Source organism: Leptosomus discolor, chromosome Z (assembly GCF_034619465.1).
Source record: "Leptosomus discolor isolate bLepDis1 chromosome Z, bLepDis1.hap2, whole genome shotgun sequence".
Taxonomy (NCBI): Eukaryota; Metazoa; Chordata; class Aves; order Leptosomiformes; family Leptosomidae; genus Leptosomus; species Leptosomus discolor.
Window position 1 is genome coordinate 52,081,396 of NC_141419.1, and position 27,994 is coordinate 52,109,389.

Below are 27,994 nucleotides of genomic sequence, written 5' to 3' on the forward strand. Positions count from 1 at the left end.
CTTCAGCCGGCCCAGCCCCGAGTAGGGCGGGGCCGAAGGAGCTAACCCCACTTCACGGACGGCTACGCGGGTCGTCCTTTGCGCGCACCTGGGGGCAGCACGGAGGCCAGCCCGCCTACATTATGGACGCAGCCGAAACAGGAGGACACACAGCCAACCCACGCGCTCGCGATGCCTGGGGAAGCCAAAAAGCTTGCGCGCCTGCGCACTGGACTGAAAGCCGCTCTGCCCGCCCGCCCCCCGCCAGGGGTCCGGGCGGAGCCCCGCACGCAGGCGCAGGGAGGCACGGCCCCGGCCCCCTTTTAGTTTCGGTTTATCGGGGGCAACGCCTGCGCCTGGGCCTTCGGGCCGGCCGGCGGATTCCCGTCCCAACACTGCTTCGTCCCCACAGCTTAACACGAAACTGAGCAACCAGTCGCTGCCAGCTGCAGCGCAACCTGGTGGGCGGGCAGCCGCACGGAGGAAGGAAACAGTCCTGCCGGGAGAGAGGGCGGGAAGAGGCCTGCCTGAGGGTACGCGCTGATGCCACCGGCGGGGTACTCACCGCAACGCGGGGCAGGAGGGGCTCTCTACTCAAAAAAGGAAACATCACAAAAGCCATCGAGCTCTCAACAACGGCCGCCTGCATACGTACGGGCTCTGGATTTTCATCTGCTTTCCTGACAAGCAGGAGGGGACGAAACTGACTAGAGATCGTCAACAAAACCTAGAGGAGCAACGTCACCTGTTGCTGAGTCATTAGACAAACATCATCAGCCTTTTGCTACCAGTACCACAGCCAGACTCTCTCTTCATGCAGAACTGCTCAGCAGTTCTCAGAGGTATTGGATAACTGATTTACAAAAGCTATTCCCCTTAAAAAAGGTATCATCACCGCAACTACTTTCACCTTTCAAACCTGCCTCCGTTCTCTGTACTTCAGTCTAATTAAAGTTTTCCCAAACCTGATCCAGGAAAACAAAATAAACTATCTGCTGTAGATACAAAGAATTAACACTCTAAAGGAGACAAATCACTAGGCATGAAAGTGGTTTAAAACCAGGAAATTATATCCTTCCAGCTGCCAGATGTGAAATGAAAAAGGCATGAATCTACTTGGTAAGAACAGGCAGAATTAACTGAAACTAAGGGGGGTGGGGGGCAGATGACATACACCAAGAGTAATGAACTAGTGCTGTCCTAATCAGACAGGAAGAATTTTTTTTCCAGTTTTGAAATTGGAGGGAGCAAAAGAAATTCCTTCTAATATTCCCATTTTTCTATGTATTGTTGCCCACACATTCTCCACAACAGGTGCATATAATTTTACTTTACAGATCATATACAAATAAATGTGATGGACCTTAAAATATCTGAATTCCTGAATCATTCTGAGTTCAGCTATGGATGAGTCTGTTAGGCTTATCCCACCTGACTCTGCAGCATCCAAAGAGGAAAACAAGTGTATAATTTTTTTCAAGATTAGAATTTATAAAACTATGTCTCCTCTTGTGAAAAGCATCTGACAGCCCTCTGGAATTACAGACTGACAACTGGGTGTCCATCAAGACAGACAAATGAGAGTAAGTTCAGGAACAAGAAATTACTAAAGACATGAAAGATGTACTAACTATAACTGGGAAATTTAAAGGTTAGAAGTAGTGAATCAAAACTTGTAGTTAGGTATTTGGGTCATAAAAAGGAATTCCTTACATACATTAAGAAAGCAAATCTAATAGGAGTAATACTATAAAAGTAAAATTAAAATAAGTTAAAAAGGAGTAAAGCAAGGTAAATATTTGAGAATAATTATAATTTCCAACCCCTCAGTGGTAGTGAAAAAATCCACTGGGTTGTTCCCATGGTGCTTTAATTTTTTTCATTACTACTGGTCAATTTGGTTTTTAACTGCATGAGAATTAAGGAACAGATAACTTGATGAGATCTCTGAAAAGAGATGTCCCAAGTGTAGTTAAAACTTGCATCTTTGCAGTTTCTTTTCAAATTGAGCTTCAAATTAATGGAAGTACACCACTGGTGAAACAACCACCCAAAGAACAAAAAAAATTTTTAAAGCCAAATAAACTGAATAGGATTGAAAGATTCTGCAGGATAATATACTTGCCTCTCTCTATCTGTTTAACACTACCAGGAAACCATTGCTTGGGCATTAAAGCAAATTAACATTCCAAGGAATAGTTCTTTGTTACAGATACTTTTCCTTAAATGCTGTGCTCTGCAAAGAAATTTATTTAGTTCCGTTATTTAATATTTTATGACAATTCCAGCTTTAAGTATTTCATTACCTTAAAAATCATAGGTATTAAACATACACAGCATGTTATACTTCAAAGAAAAATCAAAGAAATGAGAAACATGAAAAAAGGGTCCCCTGACTCTTGCACTGAGGCTTAAAAAAGTGCCCACCTCCAAAGCAACATTATTTTAATATGTATCTCAATTATAATCACTTTGCAACACCAAGTAAAATGCGAAATGTACTCTGTATCCACACTATACTTGATCTTTTTATAAGACAGGAGGCAAAGAACTGGTTTTGGTGCTATGAAATTAAACTGGTTCTTAATACCATAATAATGTTCTCAACAATGACACATCCTTCATAATGCAGTGAGGCCACACATGAAAAATCTTAAGACTTTGGTTTCCTGATATCACTGAAATATGAATTCAAGATTCTCATGTGCCAGGTCAACAAAACCAAGTAATTGTGGTGGAAGCCTAAGAATTGTTTTCATTAAGATTGCAATGTTCCTTTAGCATGTGTAGTGTACAACTTCTCTCCAGGAAATAAAGACTGGGCTTGTGGAGAACCTACTGTAAAATATATGCAGATTGCCAGACAAATACTATTCCCTTACATTTCTCCTGTAATGCAAAAATGGGTTACACATGGTCAGAAACAGAACAGTAAATTATTTCACTGAAACGTGTATTGGCCAATCAAAGATATGACAAACTATTCTAAAGGCATGCTTTTAATAAAGTTTCTAGAATGAATATGAAAAAGTCCAACAATTAATAAAAAAATTTAGAAAAATAAATCAATTAAACCCTGCATTTTATCTCTAAAATATATTCCTACCAAAATGAACAGGTGCTGTCTCTTAGTAATGGAAGAATAAATCAGAACTTTCATTTTAAAAGTAATTCACACCGGAAACTAATAACCAGTTAGAAACCTGACAAAAATACGGGCATATGTGAAATACAAGCAAAAAGTGTAGAGAATTGCAATTATCTACCCTCGTACTGTAACCAGCTGCTTTTAGGAAGCACTGATTACAATTTTTTTTTTTTTAAAAAAAGTATATCTGTCATATACACAAGCCCCTAAAAAAATTAAAAACCAGAACAGACATCCAGTCAGCCTATGCCCCCAGTGACACGGAGCATTAGTGCCCTCTATCTTCTCTTTTAAAACAAGAGGACAGAGTTCAGTGACACATCTCAGAAGAGCACAGATGTCTGTTCTGAAGAACGTTCACTGTCTTTCCAAACAAGTGGTCATTTTAATCAAGGGTTCAACTAGAATTTCCTATAAAACGCAAGGCAAACAGCTTCATGTATTCTCACAGAAAAATCAAAGCTCTTGCCAAATAAAACTGACATTTGAGGGAAAACATATCTTTGAAATACAAACAAAACACACTTTCTGCTTTTTATATTAGTTCCATTTCAGTCAGCTTTTACAGTTGAGAGTTGTCATTTGATGAAGAATCAATACCAATGAGAAAGATCGTTTTCTCCCACCATCCCTAAATGTGCAAAAAAGTAAAGTTGTGGGCCAGTTCCTCTACTAATATGGAGGCAGGCAGTGTGCCAAATAACTCAAAAGGCTATGCACTCTTCTGAAATTTAAGTCAGGTAAGCTAGTCTCTCCTTAAACCTGTGAAGCACCTAACAAACAGAATTTCCAACAAGACCTAAAGCAGTTTTAATTACCCTGGTATGAAATAAAATGAAGGGAAGACAATCAAACACAGATGTGATCTTCCATGTAATGACAGAAAAGGAATAATGTTAAAAGTGAATGTCAGTGTTAAGTTGGTGCACGGGAAATTTCCCCCACCTGCTCCTCACCCAAAAATCTTCCAGAAACAGAGGACCAAAAAAAACAAAACAGTGAATACTATTGAAAATGGATAACCAGTCAATCAACTGAAAACTTAAAATAATTTTGCCATGTTCTAGAGAGCATTTGACCAATATCTGTAGGTTAAACCAGGACACAAATCTAGGATTGTACCTAAAAATAAAATAAAATTTTAGGAAAAAAAAAAAAAAAAAGAGTGAGAATGAAAAAAGAAAACAAGGCAGTAGAGCAGTAAAAGAAACTTGCACTGAAAACAAGTTTAGCTCTAGGATAAGCTGGAACAACTATAAAATTAACTTAGCTCAGAATTTGAAAACACAAGACTTTGTGCACTTATCAAGGCACTGCCATGCAGGTCACATTCCACTTCCTAAGAAAGATCGTTTAAAATTTGACTAATACATGCCCTTTCCCAGGTATGGCAAGCTAAAAAGTTTACTATTAAGTGTCATACTTGCAAACAATGTAATACATGTTACATGTTGAACTAATGTTAATCAATGTGCATTATTTACAGACAGGAATATGAAAGCAAGTCTCACAAGCAGTTCATTGTCAAAACTCTTCCCTTCTGTATGCCACACTTACACTACTGATATACTACTGAACATTTAACATCCAGCACTCTAGTGACTCAAAGCAAGCTAATCTGAGAACATGTCAAAAAAAAAAAGCGTAGGAAAACGCTTGCATACTACTAGACAGGTTGGTATTTTAAGGGTGCAGCACTGAATGGAAGCTTCCCATCTGTAAAAACTTAAGTTCCCAATTCCAAAACAGGAAAATACAGCTACTGCAAAAAGGCTCTGAACACTTAGCCAGGCTCTAACCTCTGAAGTCAGAAGCAACAAGACATTCCATCTTACTTAAAAAACAGCAAAAACATTGCTGTTATTTATTAACTGAGGGTGTCATTATGGCAAATCACAAACGTTTAGAATAGCAAAGGAATACAAGCAAAAAAACCACTCCACAGTACTAAAGACAAATTTCTCCTTAACTGACTAAAAGATTGAGTAAAATTTCTTAATATGCTAGAGACAGTTCAAAGAGTAACTCTGAAAATCAACTGCTATACCTGCAAAACAAACAATCTTTGTATAGTAAAAACAATACATAAAAAACCCCCAAAGCATATGCACCTTGTGAAGGAAACATTTATGTAAGCCTCACCTTGTCACTGTCATCATTACAAATGTGATCTTGATGGATTGAGTGGCATTGAAAGGATGTACCAATGCTACCTACAAAAGGGGGGGGGAGAGAAAAAAAAAAAATCATTAAAATGATAATGCAATTCCTGTGAATGCTAAAAATAAAGACAAATCTAGCAAACATTCTTTTTTCCCCACACAGAAGATTTAGTTGCCAAGCACCTACATCTGACAAGGAATAAGCATCAGAGAGACATTTTGCACAATATGCCATCAATGTCTTCACATTTATTTTTTTCTAAACATTTAAACAGAATAAAATTAGAACTAGTTCAATCCAAAACAAACATATGCAGTGAAGTGCATATGCACACATATAAATAAGTAGCTACACACTTCATGTTTAGGCAGTGTAGTCCTTTTCCCATATCCTTTACTAAAGCAAGTTTTCAGCCACAAAACAGCAGTCTCTTTCCAGTGATATGTTAAGAGTGAGTGGAAAAATCCAAGGTCAAAGCAGAAAAGTTTTAATGATACCCATTTTGTTTGCAGTGGGATATCTGCCTGCTTAAGCTCTTTCCACATGTTTCTTTATGCCTAGGAAAAAAGGAACAGCACACCTCTACAAAGACTAACCCCAGTTCTGAAACTTCTGTCCAATGAGGGAGACAAACTGAAGTTTGATTGTATCCATACAGATTCTCAAACAGATTTACAAAACTCTTACTCACAATGTAAAGTTTTATTTAATGTGCTGTTTCCTTGCTCAGAAAGTAGAGTGGGATAACTGCTATTGTTGAATTTACACTTCCCTAAGATGACTTCTTCCTGCAAATACTGAGCAAAACAATTTTTAAAAAGGAGAAAAAAAAAAAGAATTCTTTATAAAGCTACACCATTTCCTGATTTTCCTTACGGAAGATCTTCCTAGAACTTTCCTCCACAAGATTCTTGTGGTCTTTCTGTCATAATTTTGAAATGTTAGTAGTCCTATTCTCTCACATTTGCAACAAATTCCACAGAAAAAGTTTGTCATAAAGCTTTGCAGTCCATGTGTTGTTTTGGACCAGAACTGACTGAAGAAGATAATCATTTGAGCAGGCAGCCAGCTATGGCTATTGTTGTTTAAACCTTCCTTAATTTTTGCAGAAGATCACGATGCAGGAAAACTCCGGCTTCTGAGAATTCACCTGCACTTCTGCACTACTCTGCACTTCTTGAGAAGCCAGAGTCACTTTAAAGCCTCCAAGAAAGTTTAAGAAATAATGCACTGAGAAAAGAAAGAAACAATAAACTGAATCCTGGAGAAGAAGAATCAACAACAGTCAGCTTGAGGGCCATTTTTGATTGTAACATAACCAACAGGACAGAAAAAACCATGAAACTGATTTAATTATTTCCATAATTCTTAGGCAAACATGAAAATGGATTTAGTTCTTTTCATCAGGGGGCAGGGTGAGGTAAATAAAATCACTTAACCTCAAACTGATAATCTCAGACAAAACACAACTTCCACTCTGCAAATTTATCAATATATAGTCCAAGACATAAGCAAAACTTTTGTCATTCATAAGGAATGCAGGTTAGATTCTTTGGTGAAACTTTTATCAATGCAGATGTAAAGATTGGCTAAGACACATTAAAGGCATGAGGTTCCCAAGTTCCTAGTGAGTTAGCTGGCCTCTTCAGACAGAACTAAAAATTTGACACCAAAAAAAAAAAAAAAAAAAAAAAAGGAAAGCTGATTTTTGGACAATTATTCTTTTTGGGAAAAAAAAATTAAAAAAATTGCCCCCAAACACAGAGCTTCATAAAATTTGCTTCTTTCTGACTTACCACTTCAGAAAAAGTTATTTGGCCATAGGAGTCATTGACTCTGTCTGTATTGGCTCGGACAGCAGCAGAGCATGCTCATACTGTGTATTTTTCTAAGAAGGGAGAGCAAAGGAGAAATCACTAGTTTCAAGGTGGAAAGGGAAAAAAAGATGAGTTTTAAACTGTTCAAAACATGCAAAGTTCCCTTCCCATTTGATTTAGTCTTATACAAAACACAAGTGTTTTGACTAGGAACACTCCATATGCTTTCTTGAAATTTGGAATTGATTCAAGCTCAAAGGCAAGCTAAAAAACCCAAAAAGAACAGTGTTAAGGATAAGGCTTGACAGCTTTCTGCCCATTACCCCAGCGCAGAACTAAAGTAAAATATGACCTCTTGGATTAGTCCAAGATAAAAAGGATATGCAGCAAATAATGAAAATAGTTAAGTTCTGCCAAATTACAACAAATACATACAAACTTGTTTGGGACATCTATGCATTTAGATAATGAAAGAAATTTCCAGAGGTGGTGCAGAGCCTACATCTAACCTCAACATCACCTAAGACTTGTTCTCTACAAAAATAAACTCATAAATGTGGACCTTGCATTACAGGCTACATTATAGGCTTTACAGATAGGCTTTTCAAGAACAGTGATCACATACACAATCACAATCAGCTGACTTTGTTCTAGCTGTAATGGATACAACAGCTGCAACAGTACAGCTTTCACTTAGTAAATACAACATAGGATACCTGGGTAGCCCATACTCAACTGTTCTAACAGAGCCACGGACAACAAAAGGCAGTTAGAAAAGCATATGGCAATGCTTTCTTTTTATTTATTTATATATATATATTTTTAAATAAAGATCTTTCATGGGCTTCAGATCATATTTGTTTCATTTCTGGTCAAATACTTACTAATATCCTACAGTACAATAGCAAGGTACAAGACACAGTCCCTTAACTGTCAAAATTAAAGATTTTACAGACATCCTGGCTGCTTTGCACCCATTAGCTGGCTGATCTCACTAACAGCCTCACCAAAAGCAGCCTTGGAAAAGGGTTTCTTTGCAAAGGGTTTGTCCCTTGAATGGAGCCACAGATCAAGGGACACTGACACAAGAGTATTATCAGCTAAAGGCTCTGCTTCCTAACAGTGCAATCTATAATACTGAGTTATGCAGCAAGGAAATCCTGATGGATTTGCCTGGGTTTTTTTAATTTTTTTTTTTTTTTAAAAAACCTAGTTTTTAACAATTGAGTCATCATGTTTATAAAGCATTTTCTTTCCAAGAAACAGTTTACACTGAGACAAATCTGAAGAAATCACCCTTCAACCACCTGCAAGGAAGATCAACAGAGTCAGAATCCCAAAGATGACCTCAACAGCTTTCTAATCTGCATCACCAAACAGTTTTTGACTGTGGTTTAATAGGGAAACAATGCCAGAGGACTGAAAGGACCTATAAGCCAATTTACATTGCCCTGACTGCAAGCAGGTAAAAACTCAGTTAAACTACCTTCATATCCCAAATTTACACTGAATTTCAGACCAAAACAAGCCTAATTGCACCTTAGGGCTGGAAGATCCTAGGACTACTAAAAGCAAGGCTTTAACTGACTGAAGCATTACCTCTGCTACAAAGCTGACAGAGTGGGGGAAAATGCCAGTATGACTCCTAATGTGGCACATGGGCCACTGCCTACAACAACTTCCCAAATGCACTTCCTTGCTGCAGTGTTCAGGGGATGCAACTGTGAGGTCTAATGCCCATTGTCTTCTCCAGCAACATCCCAGATGAACTCTCTCTCCCAGGAGCCAAAGCAGACTCCCTGCTGTGCAAGTACAGGGCACTTTGTTTACTCAGACTCACAGCTTCTAGTACTTAGGTAACAAAACTGTAGCCTGAGTTAACGCCTCCAAGAAACAATAGGCATCCATGAAACATCAGATCAGCAACCCCTTCAGCATTACCAGTATCAAGACAGGGTACTGAGTAATGCCCTTCAAGTGATGCACACATAACATGTATATATGTATCTGTGTGTGTACACGTATCTCTATGTAATATAGACGCACAAAGTCTCAAAAGACTTCAGGAGAAACTTGAGTTTGCCTTTTACCTCTTTAAATGCAGTTAAATTATTTTTCACTTTTTCAAATCAAAGTGAGACATCCTGCTTAACATTCTGTCTTGAACTACGGGAAAACACCAGTTCTTTTGTAATAAGCAAGAAAGAAGAAGTGCTGTGTTCCCCAGATACCATAGGAAAGAGGTTGTTTTCCTTCTAAACCCATACATTAAATTGAACAGCAAAAAGAATCTTCAGAATTTCATGGTCAATCAAAAAATCAACATCAGGTTTAAATGGCTTGCTTTGTGCCTACCAATATTAAACAGTCCAAACTCACACAATGCTTGTCCAAGGGAAAAAGAGGTGGGAGTTCAATCCTTTTAATTCAAACATTTCAGATTATCTGGAATTATCTCATTGTTTAAATGAATGATACTGATAAGTACACTCATTGCCTCCCCTCCTCAGCACCAGTTCGATCAGGAAAACATTTGTGTATGCCACCTGCACCATTAAACTTCTTTATCTAGAGTGATGCTGTTGAGCCTCACTAACTAGCATGAATCAGAAGAGTTTTGGGGTAAGCATTACATGTGCAGACTAGAGTTTGCAAAGTGGCAAATGCATGGAAACAAAAGTCTGAATTAGAGAGAGTTTACTCTTAATCAGCTGCTCCCTTTACAAAGCCTGTAAGTTCAGTGGACTATACATATTCTGGTGAGATACGGCCATGGATCGCCAGTCTACTTGAAAAGATTGAAGGAAGAGAACAAAGAGGTTAAAATATCTGTGATCTATGAACATCTTTGAAAAAAAGTAATGCAAACCACTCCTGCAGATGTTTATCATCTGCTAGTCAACAATGCTCCTCTGTTTGCAACCCCTACTTAGAATTTACATGTTCCTTCTAATTCAAGAGCTTTTCAAACTGCAGTAAAGAAGTTAAAACAAGTAAAGAGAATATTTTGCTATTGCAACGAAGAATTTAGACATAATTTCAAGAGATGATACAGCTACTTAGGCTGCCCAAGCAAGAGATGGCTGCAAATTAACTGTACTATAGTACTTACCAATACCATTTTCCTACGCATGCAAATCTGACCAAGAAACATGTTGCATCTAGCCTGGGAGTTGCAGCTATGCTAGCTGCATATAATGCATATTAGGATTGCCACTCTTCCCTCTTTTCCTCCACTCTTCTTTTTATAAACTCCAACAAATTGAAATTCCACAGGTTTCCCAGAGGTTTGCATTCACTTTAATTTCTATTGTGGAAAGAATTCATTACACGCTGGGAAGCGCTAGCACTTTTAAGTTGTGTGGTATGGCACACCATTGATAAGTTTCAAGCAACTCCTGAACGTAGAGTTCATATATCTAAGACTGTGATAAAACTGTGAATGGCATCCTAGCCAGGAAGCAGCCTAAAGCCATTAGAGACGGGGGGGGGGGAAGCAAAATGCCTCCTGAACTTCTCCTTCCCTTCCTCCTGCTTCCTCTACTTGCCAAGCTCTTGTTTAACTGCAGACAGTGTAGGTCTGCTGGTGTTTTCTGACTTCTGGTCTCCCTTTCCACTCTCTGGCTCTAGGCAGCTTCAGTGGTAAACCTGCCAGCCCCTTTTCCCCACAATGCCTAGCTGAGAGACGCTGTCCTCAATTCCACATACCCAATGAAAACTTGTATTTTGTAAGCATTAGAAAGCATGGTTAAGAGTCTGCAAGAAAAGCTCCCTCAGCTTTTCCTTTTCCTGCAGCTATCAGGGAACATGCTGCATGTTTAATAATCAGCAGGAAATGGGATGAAATTACACAACTAAGCTCATGACGAGATTTGGGCACATGTTTATTTCATATAAGTACCTTCCAGTCACACTTCTGACCCGAATGACATCTCTCAGATATTTTAGAAGAAAACGAGAGGAATCTAAAGGAAAGATTTTGTATTTTAAAAACTTGAGTCTGATATACTTTAACAGTGCCAGAGCTTAAAAAAGGAATAAAGAAAGTTACTTTAACATAGCAAAAGGCCTGAATACTGAGAGAGGCCTCTAAGCATCATAAACAGAGCTCATCTATAAATCAGCACTGAGGAAAGACCTTTTTATGTGAGGTTTCTGCTGTGTCTCTACAAGTCTGCATAAATAGTTTTACTTCAAACAAAGAACACATGATTTAAATGTAATAATTTAAATTTAAAAATACAAACTGGACTGCTTGCTCCAGGAACTGTCCACAAAATGGCCCTCACAGCAGCAGTCCAAATATAACCACATCTACGTACCCTTTTCCTGTGCTTACAAACAAGCTTATAATAATGGCCCCTTCACCTCATAGAGGAAACCGCTGTGGCTTAGCTGTTGCCGTCCTCCTTCTGCACGGACTTTAGCAGCTCCATCTTTTCTAGTGAAGAGTGGGAACAATTACACTTCAGATGAACTGGTAATCCACAGGCTCAGCTACACTGTTTCCTCTTCATAGTAGCCTAGCATTGAGAGAGGCCACTGCTTTTTTAGCCATCCAACTTCACCCTGCCATGTCCAAATTCTGAAAGAATTTGCATATTTTCAAGCTAAGCACTTATCTGTGCAGATATCCGAGTCACTTCCACACTAAAGTGTCTGAAGGATCCAACCTATCAGCAACATACTTCCCCCATGTACCCTAGATTTGTAGCTAAAGTCAGATATCAAGTACAACATCAGAAGATTTTTCCTCAACTAACAGTGCAGTATTACTGGATAAACGAAGGCTTTCAATGAGCATATGAAGTTTTATTACCAAATTATTAAAATAATTTCCATAGAAGATTTATATGCATAAACTACACTAACCAGCATGTCTAGGGCAAATAATCAGTTTCCATCAGGATTCAAATAAAATGAACATTCCATCCAACATTTAAAGAACTCTTGAAATCAAAGAATTCATGTTTAGTTCTATAAATTCTGTCTGTATGCACTGTAGAAGTACATACAAAAATGAAATTATTGTACATGAGAAACAGACTTTTGGAACATTCTTCAACATTTAACTTCATTATTTTAAAAAATTATTGAAGGACATCAGAAGTAAGTCCTTACTGTTAGCTTTTTTTCATCTCAAATATTACTCAAATTCTATTTTGGATTTCATGCAAGTGCAAAACTAGTATTTTGAAGTTTGTATTTTTGTTATCGTTACAGTGCATATACAAAAGTAAGGAACATTTTCCTAAGCTTATTGACAGCTGTGTGCTTTGCTCTGAGGACCAGTTTTTCCTGCTTATTCAAGGAGCAGTTCAGCAAGAAGTCATCCAGGGAAGAATTTTATAGCAGCAATAAAACTTCAGGAAATTAGGTTGATGCAGAAATACTATTACACCCATAAACACAGTACCACTATTTTACTGGCACTCTTAGTACTCAAAATGTCAAGAAATCAAGTGTAACTGATGAGACTACACAGCAAAACATCAACAAAATCCATTAGCAGGTTGTTAAGCCTAGTTTGTAATAGTACGACACATTCAGAGAAAAAAATAACTACATAGAACAGTAAGGTAAAAAGCACTATTTGTGTCAAATAAGCTATTTAATCATAGGGCCAAAAGTAGGAAGTCACTTTCTATTCTGAGGACAACCTCTATGATCTGAGACTAAGAAGTGATCTTCCTAAAGTGATACCATATCGGAAGTTCTAATCTGTGATTATAAGGCTATTCTAAAAAAATGCTATCACAATTATGCATGTATTAACAGGTATACGCTATCCCCCACAAATGACATTTTATATTTCAATCAAGGCCTAGTTTCAAATAGAGATTTAAAAGCCATTTCTTCAAATTGGATACAATGTGACACTGTTTATAACATCATTCCCACTTGCTTTGCCACTCTGGAGTAAAACTTACATCATAAGTATTTAACATACACTGTTTATAAATAGAAGCTGTTCAAAGATTGGTTTGATTACAGAACAGAGTTAGACCTTCCCTCTCTGTTATCTTTGTATCCTCCTGTCTCTGATGAACTGAGTTCATAAAAAACACACTGTTTCTGTCTATCTCATGCAGTGTCAAACACTGAAGATTGCCAGTAAATCAAGAGTAGGAGACCATTTAAAAATTTTGCAACAGCAAGCCCTGTGTCAGATGACTGAGTTCAAGTAATGCCCGGGGAAACCCACTGTGTTTTACTTTCAATAAGGCACAAGCTAATTTCAAAGAATCATAAAACGATTTGGGTTTGAAAGGACCTTTAAAGATCATCTAGTCTGCCCTGCCTGCCATCAGCAGGGACGCCTTTCATTAGATCAGTTTACTCAAAGCACCGTCAAACCTGACCTTGAACACTTTCAATGATGGAACATCTACAACTTCTCCTCAACATCCACAACAGAGCAACCTGTTCCAGTGTTTCTCCACCCTCATCACAAAAACTTTCTTCATTCTATCTTCCTTACATTCCTAAATCTACCCTCTTTCAGTTTAAAACTATTGCCTCTTGTTCTGTCACTACAGGTCAAAATTGTCTCCTCATCTTTCTTATAAGGCTCCTTTAAGCATTGAAAGACCACAATAAGGTCTCCCCACATCCTTCTCTTCTCCAGGCTTAACAACCCCAACACTCTCAGCCTTTCTTCAGAGGAGAGGTCTTCCAGCCCTCTGATCACTTTCGTGGGCCTCCTCTGGACCTACTAACAAGTCCGTGCCTTTCTTGTACTGGGGACCCCAGAGCAGTACTACAGGTGGGGTCTCATGAGAGAGGAGTAGAGTGGGAGAATCACCTCCCTTGACCTGCTGGCCACACTTCTCTTTAGGCAGCCGAGAATACAGTTGGGTTTCTGAGCTGTAAGCACACACTGCTGGCTCATCCAATTTTTCATCCACCAGTGTCCCCCAAGCCCTTTTCAGCAGGGCTGTTTTCAATCCATTCATCCCCCAGTCTGTATTGATACTGGGGATCGCCCCCAACCAGGTGCAGGACCTTCTACTTGTTCCTGTTGAATTCCATGAGGTTTGCATGGGCTCACCTCTCAAGCCTGTCAGGGTCCCTCCGGATGGCATCCCTTCCCACAAGCATATCAACTGCACCACTCATCTTGGTGACATCCACAAACTTCCTGAGATTCCACTCAATCCTACTATGTCATTGATGAAGATATTAAATAGTATTGGTCCCAGTATGGACCCTTGAGGGACGCCACTCACTACCAGTTTCCTCTCAAGCCATTGACTGTTAAGTCTTTGGACACGGCCATCCAGTCAATTCCTTATCCATCTAACAGGCCATCCATCAAGTCTGTATCTCTCCAATTGAGAGGTAAGAATGTTGTGTGGGACCGTAGCAAGAGTTTTACAGATGACATCTGTAGCTCCTCCCTTGTCCACTGATGCAGTCACCCCATTGCAGAAGGCCACTAGGTTAGTCAGGCTTGATTTGCCCCTAGTGAATCCATGCTGGCTGTCTCTAATCACCTCCTTGTCTTCCATATGATTTGATGCAGCTTCCAGGAGCATCTGCTCCATGATCTTACCAGGCATGGAGGTGAGGCTGACTGGTCAGTAACTTCCAGGGTCCTTCTTTTTACCCTTTTTAAAAGGGTATTTGTAAAAGAAAGCCAAGAAATAAAAGTGCCTGTGGGATTACTGATAAAATATACATGAATCTGAGCCATCTCAGCTGTTCCCTGGACATACAGAAATACCACTGAACATGTGTAACTTACGAGACTTACCTACAAGAAATTGATACTTGGGAGACAAAGGTTGATGCTTTAAAGACACACAGATTAAAGACAACCCTTGTTTTATTTTCCATTCTCCTCTCCTCTGCTGTGCAGGAAGATTCACAGCTCCTATACTGGAATTCTCTCTGATAAGTATAAAAGCAAATTCATAATTTATTAACAAACTAAAGGGAACCTCATTTTCTGCATTAAAATTCTGTGAGGGACTGACACTATTGCAAACACACTCTGAACAGCATTTCCAGCTGATGGTGTCCGGCCCCTGCGGCAGCTTTGCTTGGAGGTTAGTAACACAGTCTCCCTGTAGCTATTTCATCAGGTGTGCTCCTGCACAAGTATAGTCTCGCAGAGGATGCTCTCACCCTGCACATGCACATTTGATGTTGTTCCAGAGTGAAGCATAACATTCATTTATACAGATACATAGTGGGGTGAAACCCACCACAGAAGATACTATCCAGGAGCCAAAACATAGCAGTGCCTTTTCAGATAAAGCCTCTCCTCCAGAAAGTTCAGTATCTACTAGAAAGAAGGAAACACTCTTCCTGTTCTTGCCATCTTACAAAAGGAGGCTAACAGCAGTACCATAAACCCAGAAGATACACAGAGTTACTTAAAAGCATATGCAAATAGGTATAGAAGGAAAGAAAACAAGTATTTCAATAACTTAAGGCTGAGTTTCTGCTGAAAGTAAATCAATCCTAGAACAAATAATATTACTCATAAGCCACAAAGCATTAGAAACAAAAAAATCTTTTAATCTTGTCATGGAATTCAGCTTTTATTATCCTCTATGTGGGAGCTGAAGCAAGAGATGCACATGCATACCCAACACAACTACACTAAAAGCCAGGTATGAGCAGATCAGAGCACACGGATATGCTTAACATGGCTCTATTCCCATCCTTACAGGACTTTATTTTAACGGTTTTGAAGATTCAGCTGTCTTGAGTTTCTGAGTCTCCTGAATGTAAGTTATTTTCCCAAAGCTACCTGAAATTTCAAGCCATTTGTTTTTCTATACGTGTAACTACACTATTAAAATGACCTTTTTGAAATTCATCTTCTCTTGAGAATCTCATTAAAACTCTGAAAAAATCAAAGACTGCTTATGCAAACTGTCTAGCAGCTTCTTTTTGGATGCAATGAACGAAGTGCTTTCTTTGGCTTAAATTTATTGTCACCATTACAACATAAACTTGTTGTCATCATTACAACAAAAAAGCGCACAGAAGCACAACTTTAAATGTCAAACTCCAAACCTTAGCTCGTTGCCTCCCTCCTGATTCTTTATGGCACCACCCACCAATCCAGCAAACCCAGCATTAATTTGCACAACTATTTTTTTCATATAAAAGCCTTAAAGCTCCCACATAGCCCCGCCTGGAGAAGAGAAAGCTACAGTGGTAAAAATGTTGCTAGTGCTGTCTGACTTATGCACCCTTTAACACAGACAGGAGACAGCAATCCAGAGCATGCATTTCTGATCAACTTTTCCCAGTTTCCTACTTCTATCAAGAAACTATGTCAGTGAAATCGTAGAACCAAACTTTTAAATATTCCTCAATTTATTTTTTTTAATTTTATTTTTTCTTGTCCCCACATGTTCAATATAGCCATAAAGCAAAAAGTAACCATGAAGCACTGTCTACTTAGGAACTGACCTTGCAAATATCTGTTTGAAAAAGGATCAATTCTGAAAACATGGTTAAAGGTGTGTACAATCAAGCCATCTCTAGGAAATTATTTCAAGGGAAAGCCCAAGCTCTCTCTAAAGACAGTTTGTCTGCTAAAATGGGAAAACCTAACACAATTAAAATTGGTTTCTCAGAGAAGCAGATTTTAGTACTTTGTTACTGTCTATGAGCTTTCCACAACCCCTCTCTCTCTGCAGCTGATTTAAGCGCTTACTATTGGAACTTACATTAATAATCAGGAGGAGTGACTTGCCCAGGCAAAATGAAAAAGTTAATTTATATTTGACAGGCCATGAAATAACTATCTCTCTTCCTGTCTTTCTTGGTCTCACTCCAGTTAGTAAACACTTGTCCCTGTCTTGCTTCCAAGAAGGAACCATGTTAAAGTTCACCATTTTATTTTTGTCTTTTTCTTATATGTTCAGAGGAAGGCCATTAGCAGCCATAAACACCATGACAACTTTTTTAAAAATTAAAGAAATATTTACTAATATTTTTTCCCCTGAACAAATCAGGTTATGATGGTAATACCCAGGTTACTCGGAAGGAAAACAAGAGAAGGTTGACAGCACACCTCTTTTATCCCAGTGCTGCATCGTAATAGAGATTTCAATTCCACAATACCAGTTTTCCTCCCTTTCTGGGTATATCATGTCTCAATCTGATAAGGTTTTCATGAAGACAGAAACTTTCTGAGGAATCTCACCTTGCTTCATCACCAGCAGCAGTATCATTGTAATCAATTGAGGCAAAGACTGTAAGAAAATAAGAACCAAATTCAGTACCTACACAGCTGAATGATTCTCTGGAAAACCAGGTTCTGCTTTTTTGGAGGACCATTCAGTAAGTAAATTACAACAAGCTTTACAGCACAGCAATTCTGTGCTAATTTGTTGTACCTCTAATGGGGAAATGTTCCAACTCTTTTTTTCTTCTCTGGCTTTTAAAACCAAGATGCACTATCACATACTTTGTCCCGCCTTGGTATTCCATTCCCAACTGCTCCCGCTAACTACACTTGCCTAGCACATCCACAGCTCCCAGAGCCTGTCACCATGTAGACCCCACTTGCTCTTGTGTACACTATGCTCATTTGCAAAACCTTTTTCTCCCAATCTGTCTATTCTGAGGAGGAAGGACACCAACAGGTATACAGAGTCCCTAATTTTAGCTTCAGTGCAAATATGGGACACAGTTTAATTAAAGTTGGAACCTGTAGTTAAAACTACAAGTAAATCAGCCAGCAACAACATAAGCAAAAAGCACCATGTTTGTTGCTTTCAATTTCCAGTATTTCTTGAATTCTAATTTATATTTTTATTATTTTCATTTTTAAAGGCTGCTCTTTAATTGAAATGGACTTCCGTGGGGATGGGAAGTCAGAACATTGGTAAAAGGGTCCAGGCCTCTGTCAAGTTTCAAATCCTAATAGCATGTTACATAACTACAAAATTTCTCATGAAGCAACACTCCAAGTAACTTACCTAAACAACTAAAATGCATTTCTGTCTGTCCTGGACCTTGGAGACAGCAGAACATTTCTTCTGAAGTCTTCCCAAATGTTGCGCCGGAAAAATTCCATCTAACACATCATAATTTGGGAAAAAAGCTATGAAAAAACTGAACACTATCTTCAGTTCTTCAGGGAATGATTGCACTCTTACCAGCTTAGCTATCATGGATTTAGACACATACTCCATTTACACAAAGAACTCTCTTTTCAAGTAACGCCACTTCCTTATTTCAACTTGTAATTCAATTTCAGAATTTAAAAAAAAAAAAAAAAAAAAAAAAATCAAACAAACTACATTTAATTGTTTTCCCATAATACCTCACTGGATGTTTGAAAAGGCAGCCAGTCAACATTTAATGCACATGCCACCAAACACCATGACCTGCTGCTTCAAACATCATACCATTTCTTCCCTTGTTTTGAGAGCAGGTAATTCACTTTACATTCTCCAGAACACTAACAAACAGAAAAACCTGTCTGAATACATGCTGTAAAAATAACCATATGCCCTAGGGTGCTGGTGAAAAGCTTCCAGGGTTAAATAGGCTTCTTTTTCAGTGTCAGCAAAACCCCCGCACTGCCCTGTTGAATAGCAATAAGGCAACTTTTCAATATGGTTACGTCAGTCACTATATTTGCATGCTGTTGCCTTTTCTCTTTTAAAAATACAGAAATTCTTTGGCCTATCCTTCCTGTTTCCATAGGCTACCAAGTCTTAGCAAGTTTATTAAACATTAATAGATGCACTCTTCTGATAGAACACATACATTAGAAACCTGTCAGCCATGGAATGGGTTGATTTTGTAAACTGTAGCAAATCAAGAAACTAAACAAAAATTTCACGTGTATTTAGTAAGTGCACTCTGGAAGCCTCCTACCTAAGAACAAATTCTCAAGGTGAGGTAGATGGCTTGTCTAAATCCCAGTCTTGTTCCAGTTCAGGTCAATAACAAATCTGCCTGGAGTGAGCACAGAAGAGTGCACTTCATTTCTCCTTCTTTTGGCACAGCCTATCAGCTCAGAACAAACAGTAGTTCTGGGATTCCTAATCTGCAGGTTGCATGTGTATGCTGATTAATGAACAGTGATGGATCCATCCCTCATGGATTTGTCCAACCATTCTGGGCCCCCTGCTTTTGAACTTCATTCAAATCTTCCCTCCTGATAATCCTTGCCTCTTCCAAAACTCACCTAAGGTTCTTAACAAAGGTTCTTAAGTTCTCAGCAGAAAATAATCATTTTTTGGAAAGAATGCATTAAAAAAAATCAGCTCTGACTAACATGCTTTTCTCCATTCTTAAACACGCTATCAATTTAAGCAGCTAAAGACATGCAGAACTCAAAACCTGACCTGTGATAAAGCAATGCTGTTATAAAGAAGTCTAAGTTTTCATTTACTTCATAGTTATTCAGAATTAAATGGTTTAGGTGATTCTGAAATCACTGCAGTTAATATCCATCAAAAATTTAATTTACCTTTCTGCCAAGTTTCTATTTGAGCAACACAGCCTGGGTTGCACTCATCTATGTTAAAAATTTGGAATTACATGATCTAACATTACCAAGATCAAAATCAGTAGGGTGGGTACCAAGGCTAAAGGTACGGTCCCTTTTGCTTCTGTAAAATATGCAGCATATAGGCAGATCCTCATTAATTCACGGAAAGATTCTTCTATCTGGAGGTCTCCTGAGAATCAAATAACCACACAGCCCCTCTTTTTGGATTGGATATTCAACTTACCAGTATTTTAAAAGATAAGACTACTCAGGAGCTCTCAAGAGTGCATCTCCATTCCAAACCCTTTCACGGTAAAGCAAGAAAAATGCATAACAATGAAATTCCGTAGTAATACATTGCCTAAGACAAATCAAGAGGGACAAAAATAAAGATCGTATGCACAACCTTGACTCCAATCCCTGATCAAAGGAAGAGCCTTTGTACATCACAAACTAGCACGTAAAAAGACATATATTTAAATTAAGACACTGAATTTAAACATAATCAAAGCTGTTTTAAAATGTACTTGGAATTGAAACCTAAGTTGTCTAGAACAAAAAAAAACCCCAGAAATAGTAATTGAATATTTCAAAAGGTATATGTTAGTCCTGAAATTTTAGGATCACTCAAGCCTCTGGAGAAAGTTCTTGGCTAACCAAATGAAGGTAGAATTGTTTAGACTGTTCTTTCAAAAGCTGAAGCCTTTTTTTTTTTTTTTTCTCTTTCAGTTGAAAGGAGAGCAATTTCTCTCAGTTAAATAGCTTACTAATTCAAAGTTAGGAAATATATTAGAAAATTGTAGGCGAAAACAGTCTAATTTTTATATATTGGAACAAGGAAGGAAAGCGCAAGTGAACACCAAATCACTAGTTGTACAAATACTACATATCGAGAAAAAATTGTTAAATTCACAACTCCAAATAATTTTGTTTTTATTTTCCTGATTTTAAGCTGTTTTCTCAGTATACTGACATGTAAACGTGTCTGTCTTTTAAGACTGTTTTAAAAAGTTTGTGATCTATATTTAATTTCATTATGTTCCTATTCAAGAGGAGCTCAGCATCAATTAAAAAATAAAAACTAATCTTGTCAAGGCAAAAAAACCCAAAAAACAACCAAAACAAAACCCATGCACTTTTCCAAATGACTAAAATGCAGAATATAAGCGGCAAATATAACGCTGTGTAAGTTACTTAAGTGTGCCTGTCAGTTACCTCCTTTCCTCACAAAATTTAGCAAATACAAAAAACTTTGTTCAACTGGAAACATAATAGTTATTACCTACTAAAATTCAAGTTATCTTTAGATGATTGCTCCAAAGTTAAACTGAAAAACACAATTCAAATAGGTACCTTGCTTGGCAATTTGAATTAATTAAAACCAATCTAGCCTAGTTTTTATGTAAAGATGTTTCTGTGTGGTGGTCTAAGTGTTTTTTTGGGGCTTTTCCCCCCACTTCGAAGGTGGACAGAATGCACGCACAAATTGGTATTTGTTGTTGGATGTACACAAGGAATCTTCTAATTTCATTCCCCTATTTTTTATGCTTCAATTACTTTCAGTGCTGAAGTGGTTCTCCATTAGTTTATGTATTTTGGTAGGCTGTTCTCCGTTGTGTAAGGTCTGTTGGCAATTTAGCAGTGATACGAGGTACACCGGCCTCAGCCAGAGCAGTAACACCCCCGGTGACACGGCGGGAACTGCCGTCCCTCACCCAGCGCGCCCAGCCCGCGCTCCCTCCCCACGCTCGCGCGGCTGCTGTTTCACCGCCAGGGAGGCGCAGGCGCAGGACCCAGCCGAGGGCTCCTGACCCCGCCCCGCCCGCCGCGGTCCCAGCCGAGCCGTACCGCCCGCCACGGGTGTGGCCACTCGCTGCCACCAGGGGGCGCCCTCGGCCACGGGGCTACGCCAACGGGGCGGGCCTCACCTCCGTACTTGAGCGCCCAGCCCGCTGTTCCTGCTATTTTGCATGGGATGCACTTGCCTGCTTGCGGCCTAGCTGTGCCCTCTACCTCAGTTCCACCGCATTCACCATAATGTCATTCACAATCTTGCTGAATTCAACATACGCAAGATATAGGGCATGGTGGCATGAACATATGCTAAGTAAAAACAAAGTCAGGAATATTTTGTCTTAGGACAGCATTTATTTATAAGGTATGAAGCTTCAAAACCTAACTGGATTGTTTGCCTGAAACGTCTAGCAAATTGCTAGTTTGTTGCTGGGGCAGGGTGAGTGCTGGAAGCACAACCACAAACAGACCTTCAAATACAGCAATTATGAGACCACAACACAACTACCTTTAGGCAGCTACAGGTTAACTGTTAAAAAAGGTCCTGTTAAAATACTTAAATGATTAAACAGGTTAAACGTTTACTTTGCAGATGACTGATATTTGAGTATTTTTCCACTTATCAGCCTCCTCTCAGATACACTCATGCCTATGCACCAGTACATACGCATATAAGTCCAGGCACCAGACACTTCCTGAGACTTTCTTAACGGCCTCATACCTCCTCCTACAGCCATCAGCACAAGCAACCTGGGATGCACACTATGACAAGAATGATCTATGATCAAGAATTTGCACAGAAAGTCCTGGACCTTGCTGCTAACTTCCTTCATCAGCCCCAACAGACCTGCCTGGTGACTCCTCATGCTACAGCACAAATATCCCTCTCCAGGCACCCATCTTCCCAGACAGCATGCAACTCTGTGCTGAGCAGTTGCCAATTGACCAAAAGTGATATCACCTGAAAAGTTGACTTAACATTACCAAACTCAACTGGAAATGAGATTGTCTCATCTGGAGCAACTTTGATCAAAAGTTACCGGAGTCCAGCTCTCTCGTATGGGCAAAACAACGTGTCCCCCCTGCCTCCACCCTCTTTACCAACTGCTATACAGAGAGGTATTATAAGAAGAATAACTTAAACTATTATTTATTTTTTTAAGCATCGTAAGTATGTTCAGTATAAAGATTTTTATCTCTGTCCTAAAGACTACATCCACTTTGACTTTAAGTATATAACCTAAAGGAATTGACTAACATAGGTCTCCTAATGCAATACTGTCCCTTGATGTAATTAAAACAGTCTTGCCACTTCATTATTCTTCGAAAAAACAAAAGGACAGAAAATCAAGCAGCTGCAAATCCTTCATTCATAAAACATGCATAGCACAGAGTTTACCTGTGAACATTTCCCAGTGCTGTTCCGCTTGGCACTATAAGGAAACTAAAATACATAGTAAAACTAGGAGTATTATGGTTTATACTAGATAGGTGTATCAGATGTTAGGCAGAAGGCAAAGTGCCTTCAGCTACCCAACATGTGAAATAAAATCCTAAATGGACTACAGTGAGCTTACTTTTTTTTGCCTTTAAATGTGTGTGTATAACTACACCTGCCTGTTTGATGGTTTGTAAAACTTGGGGAGCTGCCTGAACACAGTGCACAGCTTAACACAAATTATAACTTTATTACTTTACCATTAGCTTTAAGGGACAATGCAACATTGTATAAATGTGACCATATTTTTTAAAAACCCCCTCATATACAGTACTTTGTTTCAAAAGCAAACCTAGGTTAAAGATTTTTTTATATATAACACTGAAGCAGTTTTTAATGGCAATACAAACTGCCTTAGTGCTGGGGACTTGGTTTCCTAATCATACCAGTAAAGCCATACTAGTGAAACTCTGTCATACAACATCGCTATAACTCACTACAAAACAAAGTCTTTTTGATAGTCCTACTCCAGCTATTTCTCTACAACCTTGTCTCTAAACCCCACTAAGAGTACATAGTATTCACCTGCACTTTTCCAAACCTGTAGAAGCTAGCAAGCAAAAGTGGAACTAGATGCAGAGGTACCTACAACTGTATAGTAAATACCTGCTGAATAGACATCTCTCAAAAATCACCCTCTTACAATGTAATTCACAAATACAGACTTCCTTTTAATCACCTGCCTGACTCACTAGGATAACTGCACAATGTCTACAGCAAGAGCTGAACAGAATGAAATATAATCATAAACAAGAACAAGCTCACATGGCAGGAGACCCAGTCCAGGAAGCCTAAGCTATCTTATTAGACTCACTGAAATCAGTTGAGAGCACACACAGGCAAGCTGAAGCTGTCAAAGGCACAGCTCTGGTTTTTCCAGCTACCGCAAACTATGTGCGCATGTGCAGTCTGTTTCTGTGTCTGTGTGTTTAGAGGGAAGGATTAAAATGTATTCAAACAGGTGTAAAATAAATCCCTAAGATACTCTCTTGACCTAAGTTCTACTGTTAGTTAACAGTAAACATTCAAGTAAAATTTTAACACTGTATACATATAATGGAAACAAATTAGATCACATTATTGAGTTAATAACCCATCAATTATTATACAAACAAAACACAGCTGTAGAAACCACAAACACCAGGCGAATCCACAGAACTTCTACTACTTGTAGAACTACCACTACTGTAGTTATTCTGTACTACTACTCTTCCAAATCAAAATGAAACAATGTTTTTGAATTAAAAATCAAATAAATCAAACAGTAGCATTTCCTTGGGCTTTGGCCAGAAAAGCCAAGTTCTATTGCCTGTGGTATGTTTTCACCACAAAGTAATAAATTCTGCCATGGATGAGGTTACAGTAGCAGCAACAATTTTCAACTACAGTACTAGCAATGTGAACAGCTTTTAACAGATTTCATGAAACAATTAATTCTGTTTTAAGATTTGAGTTTAATAACTGTCAGGGATTAAAACAGTTTACTTGCAGAATATTAGAATTAATTAGAATTAATTGTGTAAACGCTTACATTTAGGTTAAACCGAAACTTGTCTTGCTTTGCTTAGCCTAAGTTCTTAGCTTTACTGAAGCCTTAGGCCACAAGTGGTGAACTTACACTGAACTTAGTGTATGAAGGGAGGCCTCAAGACAGATACATCCTGGGAAAAACAAGGTAGCCTCATTCTCAGCGGAAACTGCATCCTGTGGAAAATAAGGTGTCCGTATTCTCAACACAAGCTGCATCCTCCAGATAAGGAAAAGCTGGAGAGAGAAAAAGCATCCAATGAAGAACAGAAAGACCCCAGATCCAAATACTGTTATTGGACTGAACCACCACATGAGAGGAGGAGAACTTAAGATTGTGAAGTTATAACTGCCCAGGGATTTCTTTGTTTGGGGTCCCTCTCAGAGGGTCCCAGCTTGAGCTGAAATAAACTGATACTGTGGCAGAACCTAGGATCCGAACTCTTCTTTACAGTGAGGGGCTAGGTAGGACTGGATCCAGCTGCACCTACATTCTGAGAGAAAGTTTAGAAAGCAAAGGGGACAAGTTTGAACCTCATGAATCAGTAGAGGGTTTTCCCAGACTCTTCTATAACTGTAACCAAACATTTTTCCTCACCTCCTTTTCTTGAATAGTCTTAAAAAACCCCCAAACAGCAAAACCAGCAAACACAAAAAAACAAACCAACACAGCAAGATTTTGGCAAGGGAAGTATCAGTGGATGCAAAGGGCAGAAGGCTGCTGGTGTGAATGGATGCAGGATATTATGCTTTCCACTTACTTCTATGCACAGGAACATCAGTGAAGGCAATACATCAAATTTTTCGGTTAAATTACTTTAACTCACATTATCTCCAATTGGAAAAGGATATTTTTGTCCTACAGTTAAGTGAAGAATTGGGGGACAGCAGTAGAAGGTAAAGGACTAAGAGTGACAGGAACAAGATGCACTTCAAGAGCAACATTAAAGGCTGAAGGGTCACCTGTCTGAAGTGTACATGCACAAACACATGCAGCCTGAGAACAGACAGGAGGAACAAGAGCTCTGCATCCCATCACAACATGACTGGAATAACTGAGACACGGCAGGAATTACCAAGTTGTAATGGACAGACAGATGCTTTTCAGGAAATGCAGACAAGAAAAATGAAGGCGAAAGGGTGGTTTATGGGAAAGAGCAGTTTGGATATATGGAGCTTTATCAGGGTACAACACCTGAGTAAGAGTTCATGGGTTCACATCAGAAAAGAGGCCAGTAACTGCCACATCATGGCAGAAATGGCTTTCTTACTGACCTCCCAAGTAGGTGAAGCACCCTAAACAACTTGAGGATTGCTCTTGATCACAACCTGGTTCTTACAAATTATTTTCATTTCCTTGACATCTGCTGGAAAGGCAACGGAGCAGGTAGGGGAACACACACTGGCAAGGATATTTCTACAAAAAACATGTCCTTCATGTGCATTAAGAAGAGCATGTATAGCAGGTCGAAGGAGGTTATTCTCCCCCTCTGCTTTGCCCTGGTGAGGCCACATCTGGAGTACTGTGTCCAGTTCTAGGGTCCCCAGTTCAAGAGGGACAGGGCACTACTGGCCAGAGTCCAGCAGAGAGCTACTAAGATGATTAGGGGGCTATGAGGAAAGGCTGAAAGACCTGGGGCTCTTTAGCCTGGAGAAGAGAAGACTGAGAGGGGACCTTATCAACACTTATAAATAAAGGGTGAGTGTCAAGAGGATGGAGCCAGGCTCTTTTCAGTGGTGCCTAGTGACAGGACAAGGGGCAACAGGCACAAACTGGAGCACAGGAAGTTCCGCCTGAACATGAGGAAAAAATTCTTTACTTTGAGGGTGGCAGAACACTGGAACAGGCTGCCCAGGGAGGTTGTGGAGTCTCCTTTCCTGGACATATTCAAGGCTCGCCTGTTCTAGGTGAACCTGCTTTAGCAGGGGTGTGGACTAGATGATCTCCAGAGGTCCCTTCCAACCCCTACCATTCTGTGATTCATATAGGTATTGGATAGGCTAAACTGGGATGGAGCAGCTAAGCACATCTGCTATTTACTAGCAGGGAAGTACTGCTTAAGGATATAAAAATCACTGGCAGCCTTGGTGGTAGTGACCATGACATAAGGGAGTTCAAGATCCTAAAGACAGAGAGGAAGAAGAGTAATAGAGTACAGACCATGGTAGGTGTGACCCCTTTGAAAGGCCCAATGAAGGGTAAAGGATCACAAGAAAGCTGGCAGGTCTTTAAGGACATTCTCCAAGCACAGTCTAGCCTAATAGCAAGGCAATGAAGTAGATGTATCAGGAGACCAGTCCAGCCAAGGAAGGAACCCATGGCAGAACTTCACTGTAAAAAGTCAGGATACAGGAAGTGAAAGAAAGCCTAGGCTACCAAGGAGAAATTTGGAAACATTGCCTGGGCATGCAGGAATGGTATCAGGAAATGAAAAGCTCAGCTGCAGCTAAGACCTGCAAGCATCGTGAAGATACCAGAAAAGCTTCTACTGCTACATTAACAGTAAACGACTGAACAGGAAAAATGTGGGACAGCTACTGAATCAATTAGGTGATTAACTGACAACAGATAAGGCAGAGGTATTCAATGCCTTCTTTGCTTTTATTTTTCACCAGCAAGGTCTTCCAGTGTCTGTTCTTACAGACATGGTTCAGAGGGAAAGGATGGCCATCAGTTGATGACAACTTAGTCAGAAATTGCTTAACAGAATTTGATCCATGTAAGACCATGGGATCAGACTTGCTGCATCCAAGGGTACAGGTAGATGGGCAATGCCATGGCAAGGCTGCTCTCTCTCACATTTGAAGTATCATGAGGATCAGGGAGGTCCCTGATGACTAGGAAAAGGAAAATGTTGCACCAATCTTAAAAAAAAAAAAAAAAAAAAAAAAGGCCAAAATAACAATTTGGGCAACTGCAGGATGGTCAGCCTCATTTTGATTCTCAGCAAAATCATGCAGCGAGTGCTCTTTGAGCATGTTTCTGAACATACAAATGGAAAGGTAACTGTGAACAGTGAACATTTGCGAATCTCAAGTATTTAGAAAAGAAAATGCTCTTTTAATTACCAAAAACAATGCAAGGTGAAAGAATAGCGTGCTGACAGCCCACCATCATTTGCAAAAAAAAAAAAAAAAGCTACCCAGCTCCTGTCTGCCCTGTAACTATTATTGCAAGCCAATCCATTTGCCACTGATATCCACCAACTACAAACATCCAAACTGCCAACACACCTTCTAAACAGAAGGAAAGGGCTGTCCTTTTTAAACAGTGAAGTATTTGCAGATGTTCCTGAAAATTGCTGTTGAAGCTCTGAAGAACTCAGCCGGAACTGATTGGCCCTCAGCACCAGCATCCTCCCTAGTCTCAAAGCATGACATGACAGTACTCCTTGTGTTCTGACACAGACCACCCCTCAGAAAGAAGAGGTTTGCATTCTCCAAATGTCAGCTTCTCCCACATTACAATTTTACTGTCCACAAATATTCAGTAAAACTTCTGAGTAATCTGCAGTTTCATACAGGTCCTCTCTCATTCCATCTCTATATTGCCCTGCTTTGTCTATCAGATTGACTTAAAATCACTTACTGAA

The 27,994-nt window shown here is 39.3% G+C and overlaps 1 protein-coding gene across 1 annotated transcript in view; it reads right to left on the reverse strand.

Moving 5' to 3' along the window:
- RNF38 (ring finger protein 38) overlaps window positions 1-27,994 on the reverse strand; it is a 123,045-nt gene that overhangs the window by 52,048 nt on the left and 43,003 nt on the right. Inside the window, exon 2 of the mRNA XM_086479107.1 lies at window positions 5,270-5,340. Within this exon, the coding sequence (XP_086335233.1) occupies window positions 5,270-5,340 (71 nt within the window). The remainder of the gene's footprint in view (window positions 1-5,269; window positions 5,341-27,994) is intronic.